This window comes from Dermacentor albipictus, chromosome 1, assembly GCF_038994185.2.
Source record: "Dermacentor albipictus isolate Rhodes 1998 colony chromosome 1, USDA_Dalb.pri_finalv2, whole genome shotgun sequence".
NCBI classification, from domain to species: domain Eukaryota; kingdom Metazoa; phylum Arthropoda; class Arachnida; order Ixodida; family Ixodidae; genus Dermacentor; species Dermacentor albipictus.
Window position 1 is genome coordinate 228,783,141 of NC_091821.1, and position 20,998 is coordinate 228,804,138.

Sequence of the window (20,998 nt, forward strand, 5' to 3'; positions counted from 1 at the left end):
GAGGGCTAGTACGTCTAGTGTTGATTAAATGCCTACATGGAGAGAGTAAAGACTTGAATTCGGAGCTCACTTTCCTGCTCAATATCTGGGCTTCAGGGTGTCTTACATTCTTTTCGGTTAATTTTTACGCCGCCTTGCAAGCTTTACCGTGTATCGAGCACCAGAGTCAACTCTGCATGCACACAATTTACTTTGCAATCCGGAAGACGAAACGACGAAAACTTCCCGAATCTTTGTCCCTAGTTCGATTCAAAAGGCTGCTCTGTTTTCTTGAGACAACCCCCGGAGATACGACTGCTGGTAGGATTTTACCTTGTGGAACATAGCACACATTTATCGGCAGCTATATTGATGACGTATTAGCGTTTACTAAAAGTCTCGCAACTTCATAAGCCTCCTAGCGTTCTCGAGAACCAAACGCATTGAGCTTTAGCCGCGACTTCCCAAACGTCCTGCTCCAACTGTATATATACATTATAAATAAGGTTCGTGAGTGGTGGCGCTGGCTAACACTTCCAGGGTTAGTTCTAGTAGTAAAACATAAATACCACAGGAAGTGAATGGGAAAACGGCGTTGCGGTAGCTCAACTGGTAAGAGCAACGCACGCTTAATGCGTAGTCCTGGGTTTGTGTCCCACCTGAGGTCAGCTATTTTTTCAACCACTTTCATTTCGATGAATTTGTCACTCCTTTAATTCAATTAGTAAGTACAAGTAATTTACTCTGTTGTCCTAGGTGTCCTTGTTGGCCTCTTATGATTATATATATATACATATTTACAGTACCCTCAGGGCCCAAAAGGGCGTTACAGAGGGGGGTGGGTACAATAATAATAAAAAATGTACATGCTCAAACAATTATTAGTATTAAGGTGATAAATTCAAAAGATAATCAGTTATTGCAGTCTTGAAAGATGATGCCTCCTCGATGCAGGCGATGGAGGGGGGAAGGCGGTTCCACTCGGCACTGGTTTTCGGCAGAAATGAGTCAGAGAAAACATTTGTGCGACAGAAAGGAATGAACACTTTAAACCGATGATCAAGACGCGACGACATGTATGAAGGCTCTGAAATTAAGTCTTGTTTAAGCGAGCTGTTTTGGTAAAAGATTTTTTGAAAAAGGCAGAGACGGGAAATTTTTCTTCGAATGTGCAAGTTAATAAGGCCAAGGTTCGACTTCATTAAAGAAACGCTAGATGTGCGGGAATAATTAGAAAGGATGAATCGTGCTGACCTGTTCTGAACTGACTCAATGTTATCTGCTAGTGTTTTTTGACCAGGGTCCCACACAGATGACGCGTATTCTAGCTTCGGTCTAATTAGTGTTTTATAGAGCAGTAACTTCAAATGGGGTGGGGCTTTTGAGAAATTCCTGCGAAAGTAGCCAAGAGATCTGTTTGCATTGTTCGTGATATGTTCGATGTGCGCATGCCATGAAAGATTACTGTTTAGCTGGATTCCAAGATATTTATAGGAAGTCACGTGCTCAAGGTTAGTTTCATTGATAATATAGCCGAAAGGAGTTGGTGAGTTCGAGCGACGTGAGACAGACATAATTTTGCATTTAGTCGGATTTAAGAACATTAGCCATTGTGAGCACCACCTTGAAATGTTATCTAGATCTTTCTGAAGAATAAAGTTATCATGCTGATTAGTTATTTCACGGTATAGAACGCAATCGTCGGCAAACAGTTTAATAGAACTATTAACTACGGCAGGTAAGTCGTTTATATAAATTAGGAATAATAACGGTCCCAAGACGGAGCCTTGAGGAACACCTGACTTCACGGCGCAGCGCGGGGATTTGGAATTGTTAGCTGTTACAAACTGGGTACGGTTGTTGAGAAAACATTCTATCCATTTCAGAATATTAGGGTCAATATTAAGAGTACTAAGTTTAAGAAGCAGTAAGTGATGACACACCTTGTCAAACGCTTTCGCAAAATCTAGAAAGATACAGTCAATGACTTGGCCTTTGTCTAAAGAGGAAGAAATGTTATGTATAAACGATATTAGTTGTGTTTCGCAGGAGTAGTTTTTGCGAAAGCCATGCTGAGATGAAGTGAAGAAAGAGTTGGATTCAAGAAATGAGACAAGATTGGAAAATATTACGTGTTCAAGGATTTTGCAAGGCACGCTGGTAAGTGAAATGGGTCTGTAATTGAGAGGAGAATGCGGGTTACCTGATTTCAACAGAGGGACCACCTTCCCCACCTTCCAGTCTGCGGGCAAAGTTGAGCACTCAATAGATTGGGTGAAAAGATACATAAAAAATATAGAGGAGTAGACAGCAGTATTCCTCAAAAATTTAGAATTAATTTCGTCGGCACCACAGGAAGACGATAGTTTTAAATCTTCAATTAACTTCAAAATCCCCCCAAAATTGACAACAAGTGGATCCATGGGAAAAAAATCTTCTTTGCGCATGTGCGGCACTGTATCAACACAGCAAATAGAAAAAGATTTCGCGAAAGTGTCATTTAGGACATTGCAACATTCTGCATTGCTCATGGTGTTACCATTCGTATCTGTAAGAGATATGATATTTTTCTTGTTTATTTGAACAGTGCTCCAAAATTTTGACGGATTTGTAGAAAGGAGTGAAGGTAGATAGGTATTAAAAAAAACATCCTTCGCTTCTTTTAATGCGGTACGATAAGCATGCAGCGCACTAGAATAATCACTCCAACGAGTAGATGTTCGACTGCGTTTTGCAATACGGAAAAGGCGTTTTTTCTTGTTTGACAGTCTTGTTAGTTTCGTGGAAAACCAGGGAGAGCGTTTCTTTCCGGAAAGTCTGCGCAATGGCACATATTTAGCGACAAGGGACGTGGCTTTGTTTTTAAACAAGTTCCAGTTTTCTTCCACGGTACGGCTGAAAAATTCTGGTATACAGCCATCAATGAATACTGCAAGCTCATTATTAATTGCAGTGTAATCCCCGCTCGCATAATCTCTAATAAATTTTGCATTGTTCTTCTCACATCTAACGGGGCCTGTTACAAAAAAATGCAAAAAACAGTGATCGCTTAGTCCTGGGAAACAGGTTAAAGAATGTACTAAGTTTGGTTCAGTGACAAGGATCAAGTCTAGAGTGTTAGATGAAGTAGTGCCAGCTCTAGTTGGCGTAGAAACAAGTTGCGTAAGATTAAAGTTCAGGCACAAGTTAAGGAAAGATTGACTTTCTGTGGACGTACCGACAACAAATGGCGATACCGAAGTCCACCTTATTCTGGGGAAATTAAAATCGCCTAAAAGGAATAACGGTGAATGTGGAAATTTTGAGACAAGAAAATTCAAAGTGTCATGCAGTTCATCGCAAAAGGTAGATGGTGCGCTTGGCGGCCGATAACACGCACAAAGCAATGTGTTTTGGTGGTTTATGACAATACGCACACAAACCAATTCTAAAGATGACGCAAATGGAATCCTATAAGACACTATATTGTCGGCGACGGCAATTAAAACACCACCGCCTGATTTTAGGTTGCGGTCATGACGGTGAACAACGAAATTCTTGTCACAGTGGAACAGCTCTTCACTAAGAATTTTATCGGTCAACCAAGTCTCCGTCAATACAACCACGTCAGCGGCACATGAATCGAAAATAGATGCTAGAGCGTCACGTTTATTAACTGCACTTCGCACATTCGATAATAAAAAAGAGAAATCACGACAAGGTTGGCTGCGTGGCCGGTGCCTAATTTCTGTTAAGAAAAAGATGCGTCAGAATGGTGATTAGTAGCAGTGGACGATAATTCAACAGTGCAGGGAACATTGCCCAAATGAAGTTCACAGACACTGTCGTTTTCAGGAGAGTAAATATAACATTTTTTGTTGATATATAGCTTGTTGTATTTCACCGTGAAAAATTGACCGCTTTCTTTGCCAAAGTCGTACAGTTTAGTTCTGACCGTTCTAGTTGCCTTACAAAAATCTTCACTTACGGAAACACCAGTTGTCTTTAGCTTACTTTTAGAAGAAAGAATCGTTTCCCTTAGCTTAGACGATAAAAATCTGACAATAATTGGCCTGGACTTGTTGGGGATAAAACGGCCAAGTCTGTGTGCTCTGGAAATGCGGTCGTCACTTTTATTTAGGTTCATGCCTAATGCTGAATTTAAAACCGAGCAAATTTTTTCTTCTGACTGCGCCCAAGTTTCCGCAGCGCTATCTGCTACCCCATGAAATATTAAGTTTTCGCGACGTGAACGGTCTTCAAACTCGTTGAGCCGTTGGTTCAATACGACCACTTGCGGCACGAGGCTTTCACCCTGTTGGCCTTCAGATGTTCGAATGCATTGTTCAACTGCCGAGAGCCTGTTGTCGATATCGGCTATTCGTTGCTCCATTGAATACTGGGCCTCTTTGACTTCACTCAAGGCAGTCATTACTTCTTCGTGTTTAGAATCAAATTTGTCGTGTAGCGATTTAACTAGCTGTAGCAACTCCTTGTTAAACAGGCTAGGATCTTCTTTAGGGGGTCCAGGGTTTAGCTCTACGTTGCCGGACATAAATAACAACTTGGAAACAAGAACACATTCACATGCTAATTGGAACAATACTTGTGGGCATGGAAGCACTAGCAGCCAAACATTGTTTGACTTTTTACAGAAAAGTTGAGGTGCTGTTCTCACCTGCATCCAAAAACGAAAATGTGTTTGAAGCATGTTGGCGGCTGCAGTGCTTCCATTCCTACTGAAGTGGCGCCAGCCATTCCAGCTACTTTTAAAGCGTGCCGGCGTTGATGCGTCTGTCGATTTGGCAGCCGGAAATGACAGCGCTTCGGTGAGGCATGGTTCGCTGGCATGAAGGAAGGCTTCAGTGGCCTCACAGTGGAACGGGTCCTCAGTCGACCGGTCGGGCGAGCTGGTACCTCCAACCTTTGCTGCCGGAATAGCCAGCACCTGCGCATGGGCGACGTCGATCAGGTTCGCCCACGCAGCGAATCCGATGAATATCTGCATCCAAAAACGAAAATGTGTTTGAAGCATGTTGGCGGCTCCAGTGCTTCCATTCCCACTGAAGTGGCGCCAGCCATTCCAGCTACTTTTAAAGCGTGCCGGCGTTGATGCGTCTGTCGATTTGGCAGCCGGAAATGACAGCGCTTCGGTGAGGCATGGTTCGCTGGCATGAAGGAAGGCTTCAGTGGCCTCACAGTGGAACGGGTCCTCAGTCGACCGGTCGGGCGAGCTGGTACCTCCAACCTTTGCTGCCGGAATAGCCAGCACCTGCGCATGGGCGACGTCGATCAGGTTCTCCCACGCAGTGAATCCGATGAATATCTGCATCCAAAAACGAAAATGTGTTTGAAGCATGTTGGCGGCTGCAGTGCTTCCATTCCCACTGAAGACATATATATATATATATGTCTTCATATATATATATATATATATATATATATATATATATATATATATATATATATATATATATATATATATATATATATATATATATATATATATATATATATATATATATATGTTTCGGTCGGAGGACCGGCCTTCGTTACCCACTGTTACGATCGGCCTGCAGAGGTACCGACCTACGAAATTCTCCCAGCCCGCCGCAGCTTTGGGGGTGGCGATCTAGAGGAGAAGCGACCTCCGAACTCCCCCAGCTCGCTGCGGCGGCTTGCTGTGTAAGGGCGACAATTCGCCGCGTCAACAGCCCGTCGGCGCCACCATGTCTAGACGCGGTCGGCGGACCAAGTATTGTTAGTGGGTTCGCCGTCACAGTCTCGATTTGTTTGGAGCGGGGGAACTCCTGGAACGTGATGTTTTGCGGTGTGATCTCACGGGCACCAGAAGAGGCCACAGTCAATGGACAGACGCGGCGGCCACTGTCTGCAGGGTCTGCTCTGGGATCAAAGAGGCACCTGCTCGGGTCAAGATATCTGTCTGCGAGAACCCTGTCACCTCGGTGTGTTCAGTAAAACCTGTGCGGAAGTGAGTGTGTAAACCCTCCTCCTCAAAGGCGGGAAGGCTGCGATGACTTTGGACGCTCCCATTAGTCGAAGGTTGAACGGCCGTTTTCCCTCACCTAGGGATCTAGGGAGGACAGAGTGTTTTTAAAGGAGCCGTTGGCAGCTCCTCAGTGTGCATTCTCTTTCAGTAATGCTAGACTGATGAACTGTAACGTTCTCATGTAGGTACTGTAAATAAATCTCATATTCCTCGTTTTCGATGAGAACAAGCCTCTCCCTTCAACAATGTCCTCAGCGTGGATGAGTTGGACGACGGCATGGGCCAGCTACCATCTATTTCATGCCCGACCCCAACTCTTACAACACTTGCATCCACTCCGACGAAGGCCGGATCACGGCCGAAATGTCAGTAAAAACATGTCATAACGTTCGTCTTTTCTTTTTCATTTTGAATAGTATACCTTCGAGTCTTGCGCAAGACCCTTGGTATTGCATATGTATATATATATATATATATATATATATATATATATATATATATATATATATATATATACACAATGTTTTCATGTGGTTGTTGCATTGTTGTCTCTAACGTGTCACTGTAATTTTTTACTTGCGCTTCACTCTGTTAAGTGGTGCTGAGTTTCATCATTGAGAAGCTTTGATACCACCGAGACTGTAGAGAAATGAAAAGCAAACATGCATTGCATTTTATAGAAGTTTGGGCTGGAAACATGCGCGAGTGAGTGCTGATAAATGGCTAGCTAGGTATGATGGAAACCTTTAGCACAACACATTAGCACACATCCCTCTCCTTATACTAACAGAAAAAAATCACCGCCACTTCCAGTCCGTGAAGAAGGTCGAACAGCGAAGCTGTGTTAGTTACACCGAGTGTTACACCATGCAAGTCAAACTTCGCAAGCAGTCTATATTGTAAATCTTTTGTTTCACCGTTCTTTCACCTCATTTTCGCTTTTGCGTGGTTCGCGTGGTGAGCATGCTTTGGGAGTGCTTTTTTTGTGTGTGTGGTTCTCCCAGTGTTCTTTTTTATTTTTTTTATTTTGTGCGCGTGAGGTTTCTGTCTGTTTTGCCGTGCTTTTCTTTCGCGTGCAAGATGCTCCGCCCATTTTTGCGCGCCAGTAATTAGAGCAAGGTTTGGCGTGAAAGGAGACGTTGAATCTTGCATTACTTGCTCTTGAGTTGACGGCAGATGACGGCGTTTACATTTCACAATTACAGCCTTGTGCTTCAAAAGTAAATCTGTCCGTCACGTAAGGCAATGAATGGCCCGTATACCCCTTTAAGCAATGGCTGATACTGCCGTAAACGCGCCCTTCCCATTACGACGACAGAAAAGTGAAATTCTATGCTTGAATGACGAGTGGCAACGGAGGCAGCAGCTGTGGAAGAAGACGACGACGACGACGACGAACGCGGGAGCAGTGGCACGAGGGCGTTCGCGCGGTAGCGGCGAGCGCATGGAGGTTTTACACAGAAATTCGCCGAGTGGCGCCAACAAGCCAGCTGTGGAAGAAGACGACGACGCTCGAGCTATTGCTGACGATAGTTTCAGCGAATTCCGAAAACGACGGCACAGGGTCTGTATAAACAGCTTCGCTGTAAAAAAAATAGACCATGACAAGGCTAACTAGAATTTTCAAAACCACAGCGACAGGAAGACCAACTTCTGACCAAACGTTCCACGGGATTTCTCGAAACGTAGTTCCTCGCAGCATAGGAAGGCAGTCGTGCCCTAAGCGATGTAGGTACTGCATGCCCCAAGCAGCAGCGGCGAGGAATATACGTGTCAGAAATCACGGTCTCCAAAATGTAACAGCACAGAATGACAACAAAACACTAACGCGCTACATCTCTGAGATTATACATAAACCACATGCTGCATGGTGAACGTGGTCAGTTATAAGTTTGACTACAGGGAGGAAAGAACACTGTGGGTACAACAACACGGCTGCCTTTTCTCTCTTCCTATGTAGATTCGAAACGCCAGGGCACTCTACGAGCGAACTTAGGCAACTTTATTACTTAATAATTTACCCAGTTCTCGAGGTCACTTCTCTCGCGACAAGATAGATTGACAGGAACTTTTTTCTTGCACACATAGCAGCCATATTTTCTGGCTTTTTCCAGCAGAGTAAGAACCGCATCAGTGCTGACCCTCGACGTCAATCGCAAAAGTGTGGCAGTCATGCACTCTGCGTTCATCCGCTCTTCGAATTCCACTTGGCGTAAATGATTTATGGCCCCCACCTTCCAGAAACTGCCGGTTTCACAAACACGTTGCGGGGAGCGTTGAAGATACAACTGAAAGCGCAAGCCTGTGCCCACTGCGCGCTCGGGGCGAGTCAAAAACGTGTGCCTGCCCAGTGGGCCCGGAGAGCGCGTTCCAAGATTGAGATGACCAGTGTGTCGCTAGGAAGCTTGTTCTGGAGAGTGTGGCTCCGTGTGCAGCATGGAGGTGCACCGATGATGTTGCTCTTTTCGGAGAACATTTTAAGAAAATGACAGGACGTCAATCGGAGCCTGAGCGGCAGGAAGGCGCCGCTCCTCGATCTTCTTTTGTAAAAAAAAAATATAGAATACGCTTGCGTTTTCCGTCAAAATTTCGTGCGTAGTCACGTAGCAAAGTGCTTGACCACTGGTCTCCGGGGTGCCGCGGCCTTTTACTGAATTGAAGTGCCCCTGCGATTATGAGATGGCGCCGTGTTATTCCGCATCGCCCCGCGGGTCGAGCATTTTAGAGAAGCTCCGTGCGAGCGGGCATGACATTCGCACAAATACCTGCTTGTTATTTGACTCAGTGCCTCAGAAACACACGTCTTGGTGCGGCTCGCTCTTTACTTTTTGGCTGATCACTCTCTCTTTATCCGCGATGGACAAGCACGACACCGAGTTGGCTATGCTCGATCCCTGCCATGGAAGACCTCTGAAGTGAATGGTCACGTCTCATGGCTCACGTCAGCAGGCTGTGGGATATTCTAAAAAAAATGAAAGAAAGTATGATATAGATTAATATTTTCGTGCAACTTGCCATCGAAGGGCGCAGCACTTGAAGTTTCGAAATCGGTTCACGAGTTTGGCTGCCCTGATCTCCTTAGACTTCATTTCTTCGCACTTTCTTAGGCAAGTTATTTTGAAACTTGTTCCGTAACAAAATTTTAAAGCACCAAACTGCTGTACTGCACATTGTCATTAATGTTACCATTCGTTATATCTGAATAAACCTCCCTTCCATGATGGGAAAAGAATATAACATAGTAACTAGGGGGGAACATGGGCCGCGATAATGTAGCATTTCTATGCGAATTCTTTTGAGTTACGCTCTTTTTCAGTTGTCCGTACGGCTATCCGCCTACGTTATCATCAGGAGCGGATGGTTGTGAGCGGTGGATGCTAAGAAAGGAACAGAATAGAGCGAAAGGAATCACTACATTACACAGGCCATAGATTTACTACAGCCAGCTCTTGCAGCTTTGAAACACTCCAAACTGCGGCTGTCCATATGGCACAGCCTTAGTATCGCGCAAGTAAGCCCGCTTTGTCCTTTGGCTCTCAATAATCAGTCCAAAATGTAAAGAATTTAAATTGCTAGAAAACAACTGTCACCTGCACGTGGCAAACACCAGTGATCTGTAATCTTAACAAATTTACGGTATTTCCTGTATACCAGGAAATACAGGAAATAAAGGAGCGGTCCGTTTGGCATCTGCGTTCAAGTTCATTCTTCGTTGAAGTAGTGCTTCTGCTGGGAAACTCGCATCCTCAACTGTTCCGGTGTTGGTGTAATTTACATAAAGACTACTGGAAAAATTAAACTCACTCTTGTTTCAACTCCTGGTGTTCTTGGCACAGGAAATGGCGCTACAACCCTAGGCACCTGTCAGAACACGGGGGTGAGGGGAGCTATCTGCCGGCCCTCTGATTTCTTCAGGAACTCCTTTCATTCAGTCAGAGCATCTAGTACACATAGCTACAGCAAGCAAGACTATAGCCGGTAAGGGGAAAAAAGCAGGTGAAGAGGGGATGAGTGATGTCAATAATGAATGAAGCAGCTTTGTTATACTCTCCAGGAGATATCGTTGACATGGAGATGACAGAGAACGACACTACGGAAATTGCTCGTGTCATGGATTGCAATAAAGCTGCAGGTATTCCAGTAGTCTTCGGACCAACCGCAGAAGGTGGTTCGATCTGGCGGATTAATATAAACGAATTGGCATGCGATGCTGTGGCTGCCATCAATGAGAAAGTCCTCTCACTGAAACTTAAACGGGGATGGTAGATTCTGTGTAAGGGTGGAGTCTATGTTTGTTGCAAATGAATTGCTCTGAACCAAGTGGTTCGCTGGTCTACCAGGAAGAGAGAGAGAATAAAGTGGAAGGCTCGTTTGTGGGGCTTTGTTAACCAGATGGAAATATCCTGTTTGTTACCCTGCACGGGCTGAGGGGTAAGGGCACGATGAAAGGTAAAAGAAAAGGGAAAGGTAAAAAATGGTGCCAAGGTGTTCCAGTCACTCGCACAGGCCAGCTGTTCGCCTTCTGTGTTGGCTCGCTTTTGTGATGCTTATCTTCTGTACATGAATAGATGTTAGCTTGTGGAGCGCTTCTCTACTTGAGAGATACCAGCTCTGCACTCAGTGTATCCGGCACATGCGTAGTACCCTGAGCAGACGTAGAGTGCTGGCTGTCTAAACGTGCACGGATAACGTCCAATAATGAGCGTAGTAGACATGTAACTTGACGATCTGCAACGCACACCTCGTCAGTAGGAGCAGTGTGTGCCAGATTAGGCGCAGTACGCTGCGACTTCTCAGCAGCCGATACGTACGTAAGTGCAGGCCAATCCTTCGAACCGTCAGGCTTCAAAACTTCTGTCCCCGACGTGCTCTGAATGTGGCCTGCACACGGGGCCAGTGGGGTTACTAATATGATGGATGTAGAAGCGTCCTTCATAACAGGCATAGTCTGTCTGTATGGGCATCAGCGGCAATGTCCTCGACGACGGGCAATTTCGGCGGCTTCTGTGTGGTTCGCATTTTCCTGGATAATTTCTCGGAAAATAGCGAACTCGTTTTCGATTTGCGGGCAGTCTTTCGAAGAAGTGTCATGAAAACCGTTGCAGGTCGCGTACTTGCAGATGGCAGCACGACAGATGTCTTTGTGGGACTCTGTACCCACGGCCTTCTAGTGCCCAATCTTAAGGCACTTCTGGTACTGAAATGTTGTCAGGATGAATCGGCGGACTGCATGTGAGAAGGGACCAACCTCGATATGTGCCGGGATGTAGTCACCCTTAGGCACGATCTCGGCGCAGCACGTGTTCCCGAGGTGGCCAACGTGCACGATCACCTTCTTATACAGGCTGTATAAGCAGGAAGAGGTCCGTATTAGATATATATTTTTGTCAGCATCACATGGCACCAGCTGTGGTGACACTATCCTCAGGTATGAGGCATGCGACTTTCATGCCGCCCAGCGGCGTTGTTCTGAGCTCAGCGTCCATTACGCTCCGGCTGACGTCAATGGTCATAATGTTTTTTCTGGTGTTAAAACGCACATGTATAATTTCATGAAAGGGAAAGACTGTCAACCACCCGATTTTAGCACGAAACTACAAAGAGAACCCGTACGGGTTTCTCAGAGAGAACGCTTCGCAGTTGAAGATTTGTCCTGGTCCGGGATACCGGACCAGGACAGATTGTTCCTCAACTGCAAAGCGTTCTTTCTGAGAAACCCGCGTGAGTTTCTTTTGTAGCTTCGCGCTACATTCGTATGATTGACAGTTTTTTTCCCTATCATGATAATTCCTGCACCTTGCGGGTTTCCGCAGAACTGATTTGTCATGTATAACTTAATTCGCCGTAATGTTTTCTAAAAACAAGGATACAGCTTGCCTGTTAAATATACGCAGATTATTCGTAGAGTCTTCTTGCGCGAACAACATTGTATGCACATGTATGCACAGGCTTCAGGGTGGACACACTCGACGCGGAAGATTCCTTGAGCATTCTTCTTTTGGCCCTGCGTCGTAGGACGGTCTCGAATTAGTCGTCATGGGAGTCATCACCAGAGGCGGACAAGAACTTAGTGTCCTCGTTGTCGCTGGGAACGTCTTCCCATTTCCTAGAAACTATTCCGGGCGAATATCGCGAGCCGCGCGAGGTTACTGTAAATCCTTAACTGCAAGACAGAGTGCTGCTCCTAAGGTCTTGCAGTGAAAAAAAATGGCTGCCAGGAAATGTGTTCATTGCTCAGTAATACATGAAAACTTAGGCAACGTCAGGAATGAGCCACCGGAATATTCAGACGACTATCTCTTCAGTACTTTAATGTCATCTGGGTGGTCAAACTGCTAGCGAACATAGGACTTCGTACGTTAATGGGAACAGCACTACTACCACATGAGTTTTGCTTAACATACTGCTTCAGTTCAGACCAGACAAACCTTTTCCGGCACTCCATATATGGAACCCGCCTTTCCCTGTTACCACTGCCAGAGATATGGGTACATGAGAAATCTTGCCGAGGAATGCCAAGGTAAAAAGTGCGTGTTGGACTACACTACATGGCTGTAGGAAGTTCATGTTTAAACGCGAACCGAAATGCGCCAATCGTAGAAGACTTCACCTAGTTTAATTTTTGAGGTTCCAGAAAGCACAGAGAGCGAGAACTTTTTTAAAGAAATACAGGGAATTCTGCCGGCATATGTGTAAGCGCCTAATGCTACACTGCATGCATAGGGAAGGGGATCGGGGGAGACAAAGGGCGCCCTGGGGAATAACCACCAGTGCCGTCTTGGACTGACCACCAACTATTTTAGTGCTAATTGTCGTGCGTTAGAAACAGTGGAACATATTTGTTGAAATGTGCAGGTTACACAGTTGGTAGGACGTGTTATTCCATTATAGAATAGGGTCTGCTGCCCAACATTTACTCGATCTACGAAGCATACTAGATCTCATGTCTCACCATAAAAAACAACGCCAAGCTTTAATTTTTTTAGTTTATTCGTTCTAGACGTTGGCTTATTTGACAAGTTCTAACCTATTTACATCAATACCATCTCCATTATCTCACCTGTACATACTATGACCATATATTTTTTTTAATACTGTTTCCCTTTTCCCGCCCTCCCGCGCAGTAAACGTGCATCGGCTCTACAGAGGGAGCTAATTTTGCACGGACTTCAACCTTTTTACAAGGAGTCTCTAACAAACAGCGACGTTGGTCGAGAGTTGGCAGCACGGCAGAACCAAATTTGTAGCACAGTACAACTACTTTGTAATGTGTATATCAGAAATTCGCAGCAAGAGTTTCCCACTGGCAAATTATGCTGTTTAGGTGCAGCATAATTTGGTGCCATTTAGGTGCAGCAGGACAAATGTATACATGCATGCGAAAGGACCTACCGTCAGAGCGTGTGTTGAAAGATAAGAAGAGAAAGAAGACCTTAGCAGTAGCTCCTAAGTCTCTCCGTTGTAGTGGTTCTTTTTTTTTCTTTTTTTTTTGCAGCGGCTAGCGGTTAACTGCAACCGCAAGTGACTATCTAGTCGGCGGAGCTCATTGATACGAGCTGTTCAAAAGGAGACCCAATTATAGTGTGCAGCGATTTTAGCGTGCACAGCTAGATATGGCACAGTGATATACGTGCAGCAACTAGGGGAATGCAGGTTGCAAGAATACTCTGCGCATTAGACCATGCTGCTCAATGGCCAGCGAAGATTGTACGTGTACATTTATTTATTTATTTATTTTATTCATGCCTCATATACCCCATTTGCGGTTTTACATCAGCGGTGGGCATATTTAGGTCATATATTCAATGAATGCATTTAACGATGAATGACTGGAGTTGTGCACCGCTTCAGCAGGTAGATGATTCTAGTCTTTAGCTGTTTTAACGAAGAAAGAGTTAAGATGAGCGGTGGTGCGAGCTGGAGGGGGATAAACAGCCTTTGAATGGCTATGTTGGGATGAAGTGCGATGCGCAGGCGTGATGTCGGTCTGGTGAAGCAGCAAGTGATAGAATTTGTAAAAGAGACACAGTCTTGCTGCTTTTCGGCGGTGCTCGGGGGTTGGAAGCTTCAGAGAAGACTTAAGTTTAGTGACGCTTGTGTGGTAAGAGTAGTCAGAATGAATGAACCTTGCTGCGCGGTTCTGCATGGATTCCAGTGCTGTTGCCAGGTTAGATTGGTATGGGTCCCACACTCAGCATGCGTATTCCAGTTTGGGTCGAACAAGTGTTAAATATGGGAGTAGATTTACTGAGGGGGGGGGGGGGGGGACAAGACGTAGATTATGGCTCAGCTAGCATAGTACACGATTGGCATCATTGCTAATGCTCCAGATGTGTGAGGACCAACCGATGTTAGTGGACAAGTTAATACCTAAGTACTTATAAGAAATCACAGCACACATTTCAGAACCGGTGATAACGTAATTACCTGAAATATATGATTGGCGACGGTGGAAAGTAAGCAGCAACGTGGTTTTTTTTTTTTTGACGTTGAGATACATTAGCCAATTATTACACCAAGTTTCAATGACGTTAAGGTCGCACTGGAGAGCCCGAGAATCAGCCTCGTTAGTAATAGGACGATAGATTACGCAATCATAAGCAAATAAACGAATTTCGGAAGAACAACCTCTCGGTAAGTCGTTAATGTATATTATGAAGAGTAGTGGGCCCAGGACTGTGCCTTGCGGCACGCCGGAGATAACGGGTGATAAATTAGACGAGCATTGGTTAGCGTAAACGAACTGTTGACTGTTAGTCAGAAAGTTGTGTATCCATTGGAGAACACAAGGGTAAAGATTTAAAATGAAAGTATGGGGCTTTGCGTGCCAAAACCACTAAGGCTTAAGATTAGGACGTGATAGTTTTAGAAAGACCCGTTCATAAGGAAGCTGGTCGAAAGCCTTCTGGAAATCTAGGAAGAGGGCATCCATATGTAGGTACGTCTTGATCGAGATGTGAGCTGATGTCGTTAACGAAGGTAGCTAGTTGAGCCTCGCAGGACATGTCTTTCTGAAAACCATATGTTGATTAGGATTAAAGAAATTAGCGAATGTTAGATACTTTACAACATGAGAATAAATTATATGTTCCATTAGTTTGGAACAAACACTGATGAGGGAAATTGGACGGTAGTTGTGGCACGATGATGATGATGCTTTTTTGGTACTGGAATTACCTTACCTATTTGCCAGTCTTGCGGCACCACTCCAGATGATAATGATTGCTGAAAGATATGACACAAAAATGCACTAGAGATGTGCGCAGTGTTCTTGAACATTTTGGAATTGATTCCATCGATGCCGGCCGAAGATGTTAATTTGAGGGATTCTATTAGCTTGGTGATACCGTATGCCTCAAGTGTTATGTCTGGCATGGTTGGGTGGTTGAGGTAAGGACAGTCTGGGAGGTCAATGTTAGGTTCAGAAGTGAACACGTAAGAGAAGACAGAGTTTAGTACTTCAGATACTTTATGGTCGGGAACACGGTTATTGTCGTTAACATATAGTAATAATGGTTTACGGTTATTTGGGCTAATGTATTTCCAGAATTATTTTGGATTGTTTTGCAGCATGTTAGGGAGTGTTGAGTACAAGTTTCGTTTAGCTGTTAAGGCCAAAGAATCAAACGCATTTTCACTGGCGCAATATTTTTCCCAGGCAAGAGTGGTATTGGAATGCTTGGCTTCGCGAAATAATCTTTTCTTTTTATTGTTTAGTCATTTTAATGTGTTGTTGAACCATGGGGACGAAGGTCGCTCGGTTAAGGTGATAGTTGGGGTATGAGTCTCAGTGAGTTCAGTCATTTTATTTTTGAAAAGCGTCCAGTTAGTGTCTACTATGCGCTTCGGGAAATCTATAATATATCATTCAAACCTCTTTAAAATAACATCTTTAAAATAAGACTGTAATATACCAGCTGTAGAAGTCGGTTAGTGCATTGTTAATACTGATGTAATCACCATTATCTTAAAGTGGTTTTTTTTTTTTGCTCTGAGGTAGATGACAGGATAATTCTGCATGCAGTACTGAGTGATCACTTAGTTCTGGTAGATGTGTTACAGAAGAAACACTATCGGAATGGGATGTTAAGATAAGGTCGAGTATGTTAGAGCACTGTTCGTTTTTTCGCGTTGGGCTAGATACTAGCTGCGTCAAACCGAAGGTGAGGCATGTGTTAAGAAAAAAAAAACATTCAAGGTTATCCTTAAACAGTGTTATGACTGGTTCGAACCATGCTATATCAGGAAAATTAAAGTCACCTAAGAGGAGTAGTTGTGCATGACTAAATGACGTCGTAACAGTTTGCAGTGCCTCGTGGAAGTGAATAGTGAAGGAAGCATCTGCGTTGGGGGGTCGATAACATACACCGATAATAACTTGTTGGTACGAAGAACTGCACAGTACGAATAAAATTTCTACAGGTGAAGTGATATTGACAATGGAGCAACAGAGGCTGCGATGAGCAGCTATCACAACACCTCCTTCGCGTTTGCCTACACGATCCCGCCTAAAAATGTCAATTAGGGAGGAATGAATTAAGCTATGTGTTATCGACGGTGTAATTCAGCCACGTTTCTGTTAGTACGAGAAGCTTACAATCAGAAGAATCGATGAGGCTACAGAGTGCTTCGGGTTTGGGCAACAAGCTTCTAATGTTAGCATAAACAAATGATACAGGGATGCTATCTGGTTTTGCGGTAGTGCGCGATGGTAGCTATGAAGTTGCTATAACTCTATTTGTAGTGTTATTATACTTGTAAGTTCTGTTGTCCATGATTGGTTCATCGTACCGAAGTTTAAAAGGCTTCTGCTGCGACTTGCCGAACTCGATTAGTTGTTTACGTGCATGCCGAGTGTTAGCTGAGTAGTCTTCTGATATGCTGTGGTTCGACCCTCTTAGTTGGTTAGCATTTGAAAGAACACGTTGTTTTACTTTTAAATGTGATAATTTGACAATTATAGGTCTGCTTCTATTTGAGCCGTATTCAGTCAATTCTATGAGCGCGCTCGATATCTATATCGTCTAACTTGATGTTAAGCTTAGAAGTACAAAGTTCCGCAATCTTCTTCTCCGATTCTTGCCACGTTTCCTGCTCAGTATCAGCTACTCCAAGAAACACAAGATTGGAACGAGGGGCCCTATCTTCTGAATCGTTTAGTCGTGATGATATGCCGGAAATGGCTTTTGTGTTTTTATCGACCACTGTCCTGATGCAACTAACTTCGGTCTTCAGTGCAGTTATGGAGGAAACATCTTCAATTTTTCTTAGTGGTCTCTTAATCTCGTCACAAATTTTATCGTTCTGTGATAGTTTAGTTCAAATTGATTTCATTTCATTTAGAAGAGACACCTGACCCGAGCTTATTTCCTCCAATGCTGCAATTATGTCACCGGATGCCTGCGTAGAGCTGGAACGGGTGTTACGGCCGGGATTTGATTCTATGTCGAATTAGACTTCATGTTCTGTTACTCTGATTTAACATCTGGAGCGGACTGGACTGCAGATGTAGACACCAGGGATAGGGACCATCATGCCATTTTGTTTACAACCCCCGTCTTGGGTGGAAGCCTTCGCGAGCTAAAGAGTAATTCGTGAACTTGACCGACTTTCAATAACTTAACTAAGGAAAATTTTTTAAAAATATATATGGCGTAAATGATTTTACATCGGTTATTCAGGAAAACCTGGAGAAAGCGACTTGGTTGCTCACGGTTCCAGGTGGATAGAGAAGCATAGCTGCTGGCTACCAACAACTGCCGGACATTTGAGAACGGGTGCAACGTAAATATTTCAGATCCTTACTCTGTGATTGCTACAAAAAAGAAACATCCTATATGCTCTCTAAGACGCAGAAAGAGCTTCTGAAATATTCGCCCAAACGTTTGAATAAGCTGTGCACACCAGCAGTCGAAGTATGCAACATCATGCAAGCTCTTCGCCTACCTGTGAGCGAGCTTTACCCATCTAACGCGTTACCTCTGTCTCGTGGAAAAGATGAAACTACTGTCGCAGAGGCATATTGTTCTCAAACTCTTCGACCACATTTAGCCGTCACTAGTGCCAAGCTCAGTCGAAGTAGAGGAAAGAGTTAGGGATTAGGTCAGATTTACATCTAATTGACAAGCAATTATAATTATAGCTGCTCCTAAACGCTTTGAGCACATCACGCGAGATAGCCGCACCTGGTCTGGATGGTGTGGACTACAGTCGGCTAGCCAACATTGGGCTCTGAAACACGAAAGCTTAAATGAACGTTTTCATTGATAAATCGAAAAGCGAAAACGTACTTGCTTTCCTGAAGCTGTCGACAGTTGTCCTTCTTATGAAGCTAGGAAGGAGCCCACTGGTACTAAGGTCATTTTGATAAATTGCGCCACAAAAATTCTGAGAAACATGAACAATGAGCGTATGCAGTGGTGGAATGAAGCGCAAAATTGGCTACAGCAGAACGTTCTGGATGCTAAAGTGTCATACGACACGGCTAGTCATGCCCAGGTTCTTCAAAGCCTAATTGTTAGTATTCAAGGCAGAACTATCGCTATTTTTGTCCGATTCCTTGACCTGCAGATGAACCTTAGTTGCAACGGGCACCGGAAGAACTCGCGGATATACAATACTGCAGGGTGTATACAACGAGGAAGCGGCATAAGCCCCATGTTATTTATCGCAGTGATGGTAAAGTTCCTGCCCCATGTGCCGTCGCCGAGTAAAAGTTGTACTATTTGTGCAACTGAAATCTCCGTTTCGACATCAACCAGATCGTTAGACACAATTAAAAAAAATTTTAAGGGCTCAACAAAGTCGGGCTGATAACTCAGACATTTCGTCATTTAGATTAAAGCGTCTCACTACTTTCGAACTGTGCATCGACAGTCTTACAGTAGAGTTAGGGAAGACCCATCGCTTTCTTGAAATCCTCATTGCTCGTCACCTTCTGTGGACCAACACATGGGCCACTGAAAAAAAAAAATGAATGAATTTGGTCCGTGTCTTGCGTTACCCGGCTGTGACACGGTGGGGGAGCTCTGTCGACACGCTGCTAAACATATATATGTGGCACAGGTTCTGTGCACTGGTTGTGTTTATTACCAGTAAGTAACCACCAGACAAATGAGTTGTGTGTGCGCACAGTCTGCACCATAGAGCTGAAAACAAAGCTGAGAAAGAAAGAGAGAGACGTATTGTGGCGAAGAGAAAGCAAAATATAAATGTTGGCTACACAGGTCAACTCTGGAAATGCTAGCGCTAGGCGGAGGCGTCTTGCAAGGAACCAAGAAGATGACAAGAGATAAACAACAGTTACTTTTTAACATTGATAAACGAAAGCAGTTCACAAGAAACGAAGGCAGCCCATATATAAGCGTAGGCACGGACTCGAAGAACAGCTGTAGGCTGCAAGCGCACATGCTCTGCATAAAAAGTTAACGTGAACCTGCCGACGGCGCTGAAACGCCTCGACATGGCGATTTACACCGCAAGTACAGCACAAAGCCGTGCTCGGCTTCGTGACGAGCAGGCAAGGGGAAAAGGAAGTTTGGCCCTCGAAAACGGATTTAATGGCGGCCGGCGTACTGCGCGCTCCAGGGGCGAGGCTTGCCGCCAGTGCTGGGAGGGGAGGTGGTGGGGGGACGTCAATTTATGCAAATCCTACGGGGCTAAGCCCCCGGCTCCAACACTTATCTTGCGCCGTTCCTCCGCAGGGGTGGACGCGTCACTCAGCTCCCTCCAAATCCCCTCGCGTGCAGCCGGGGCTGCGCCGGGCGAGGCCGCCAAAACACAAACTAATTTATTCACAGGCGCTAAATAACTAACACCGGGTCCCTGCTCCCGTGCGCTCACTAGGTGACTTGGATTAGGCAGATAAATATACGCGCCTGCCCAGCGCGCCGTTTTGTCGCGGGAGGGCCGGTGTCGCGGCCGGCCGCAGCGGACCCACAACCACCACAGCTATTGATGGCCCTCTTTCCGCCACCGCGCGGTCGGAGCCTCCTCGCGCCCCCGACGCATCGATATTTAATAAAGTCTAAACACAGAAGTGATTTTTATTTCCCACCCACCGGCGCCTCAATTACGGCGCCGGATCATGTTCCGTGAGCGGGCCGGAACGCGCATGCACTCGCGCTCTCGCAGAAGGTGTCCGCCGGACGTGGGCGCCGCTTGCCTGTTCGAGCCGGCTAGGCACCGCAATCCGGCTAGGCGCCACCCCCCCTCCCCGCATCTGCACCTCCGCCGCGCCTGTCACTGCTACGCGACGGTTCTCCACTCTCTTGCACAAATCTCTCCCCTCCGTGCCCACTTTTTTGAAGTCGGCCGACGCTCATTTGTTCGAGTCCTTTCTTTGTGGCTCACTCGCGGCAGTTTCTGTGTGTGCACTAAGTTTCCGCGTTTTTCTTGCCTGGCGACTTCTTCACGAACGTAGAGGTTCAGCCGCGTTTGTAAGGCGTGCTAAAGAACTTTCAAGCGCAATAGGAGATGCTGACGAAGCGGACACGCACAAGAGCTTATGCGTGACCACTTTCTTCGTACTTGTCCCCTATTGCTCTTGACTTCTCCCGTGCTCCTAAGACGAAAAATTTCCTTACAACTTTGCCAGCGACAGCGCATGTAAGAAGCTTCATGGTGAATTAAATCGACTCGTGTCAAACGAGACCGGAGGAAAATTTGGCGCCTTTAGGAACCTCCTGCGCTTGACCGGTGCGAAAGGATGACTTATTGAGGACGCAAGAAACGCATTCTTATTCTTGAAATTTGCACTTCTAGAGTGGTCACTCGATGATGTGATCGTTTTAATTCACAATTGCAATATTAATGCAAATTTGGCGCGCCTAAATGTGCATGCGGATTCAGTAATGATTCAGCAGTAGTGTAATGCATCTGGAAACCGTACCTGGGCTATGAGAGGCACCGTAGTTGAAGAGTTCCGGAAGATTTTTTTACCGCCCGAGATTTCTTTAACGTGCACCGATGTCTAAACATAGGCTGACATTTTTTTTCATCCCTCCCTTAAAAAAAAAAAGAAAAGGATTC

General features: G+C 45.1%; 1 protein-coding gene across 1 annotated transcript in view; it reads right to left on the bottom strand.

The window, feature by feature from the left end:
• Positions 1 to 20,998, bottom strand: part of LOC139047454 (uncharacterized) — a 76,317-nt gene that overhangs the window by 4,197 nt on the left and 51,122 nt on the right. The window contains exon 3 of the mRNA XM_070521276.1: positions 4,637 to 5,284. Coding sequence (XP_070377377.1) covers positions 4,637 to 5,284 — 648 coding nt within the window. The remainder of the gene's footprint in view (positions 1 to 4,636; positions 5,285 to 20,998) is intronic.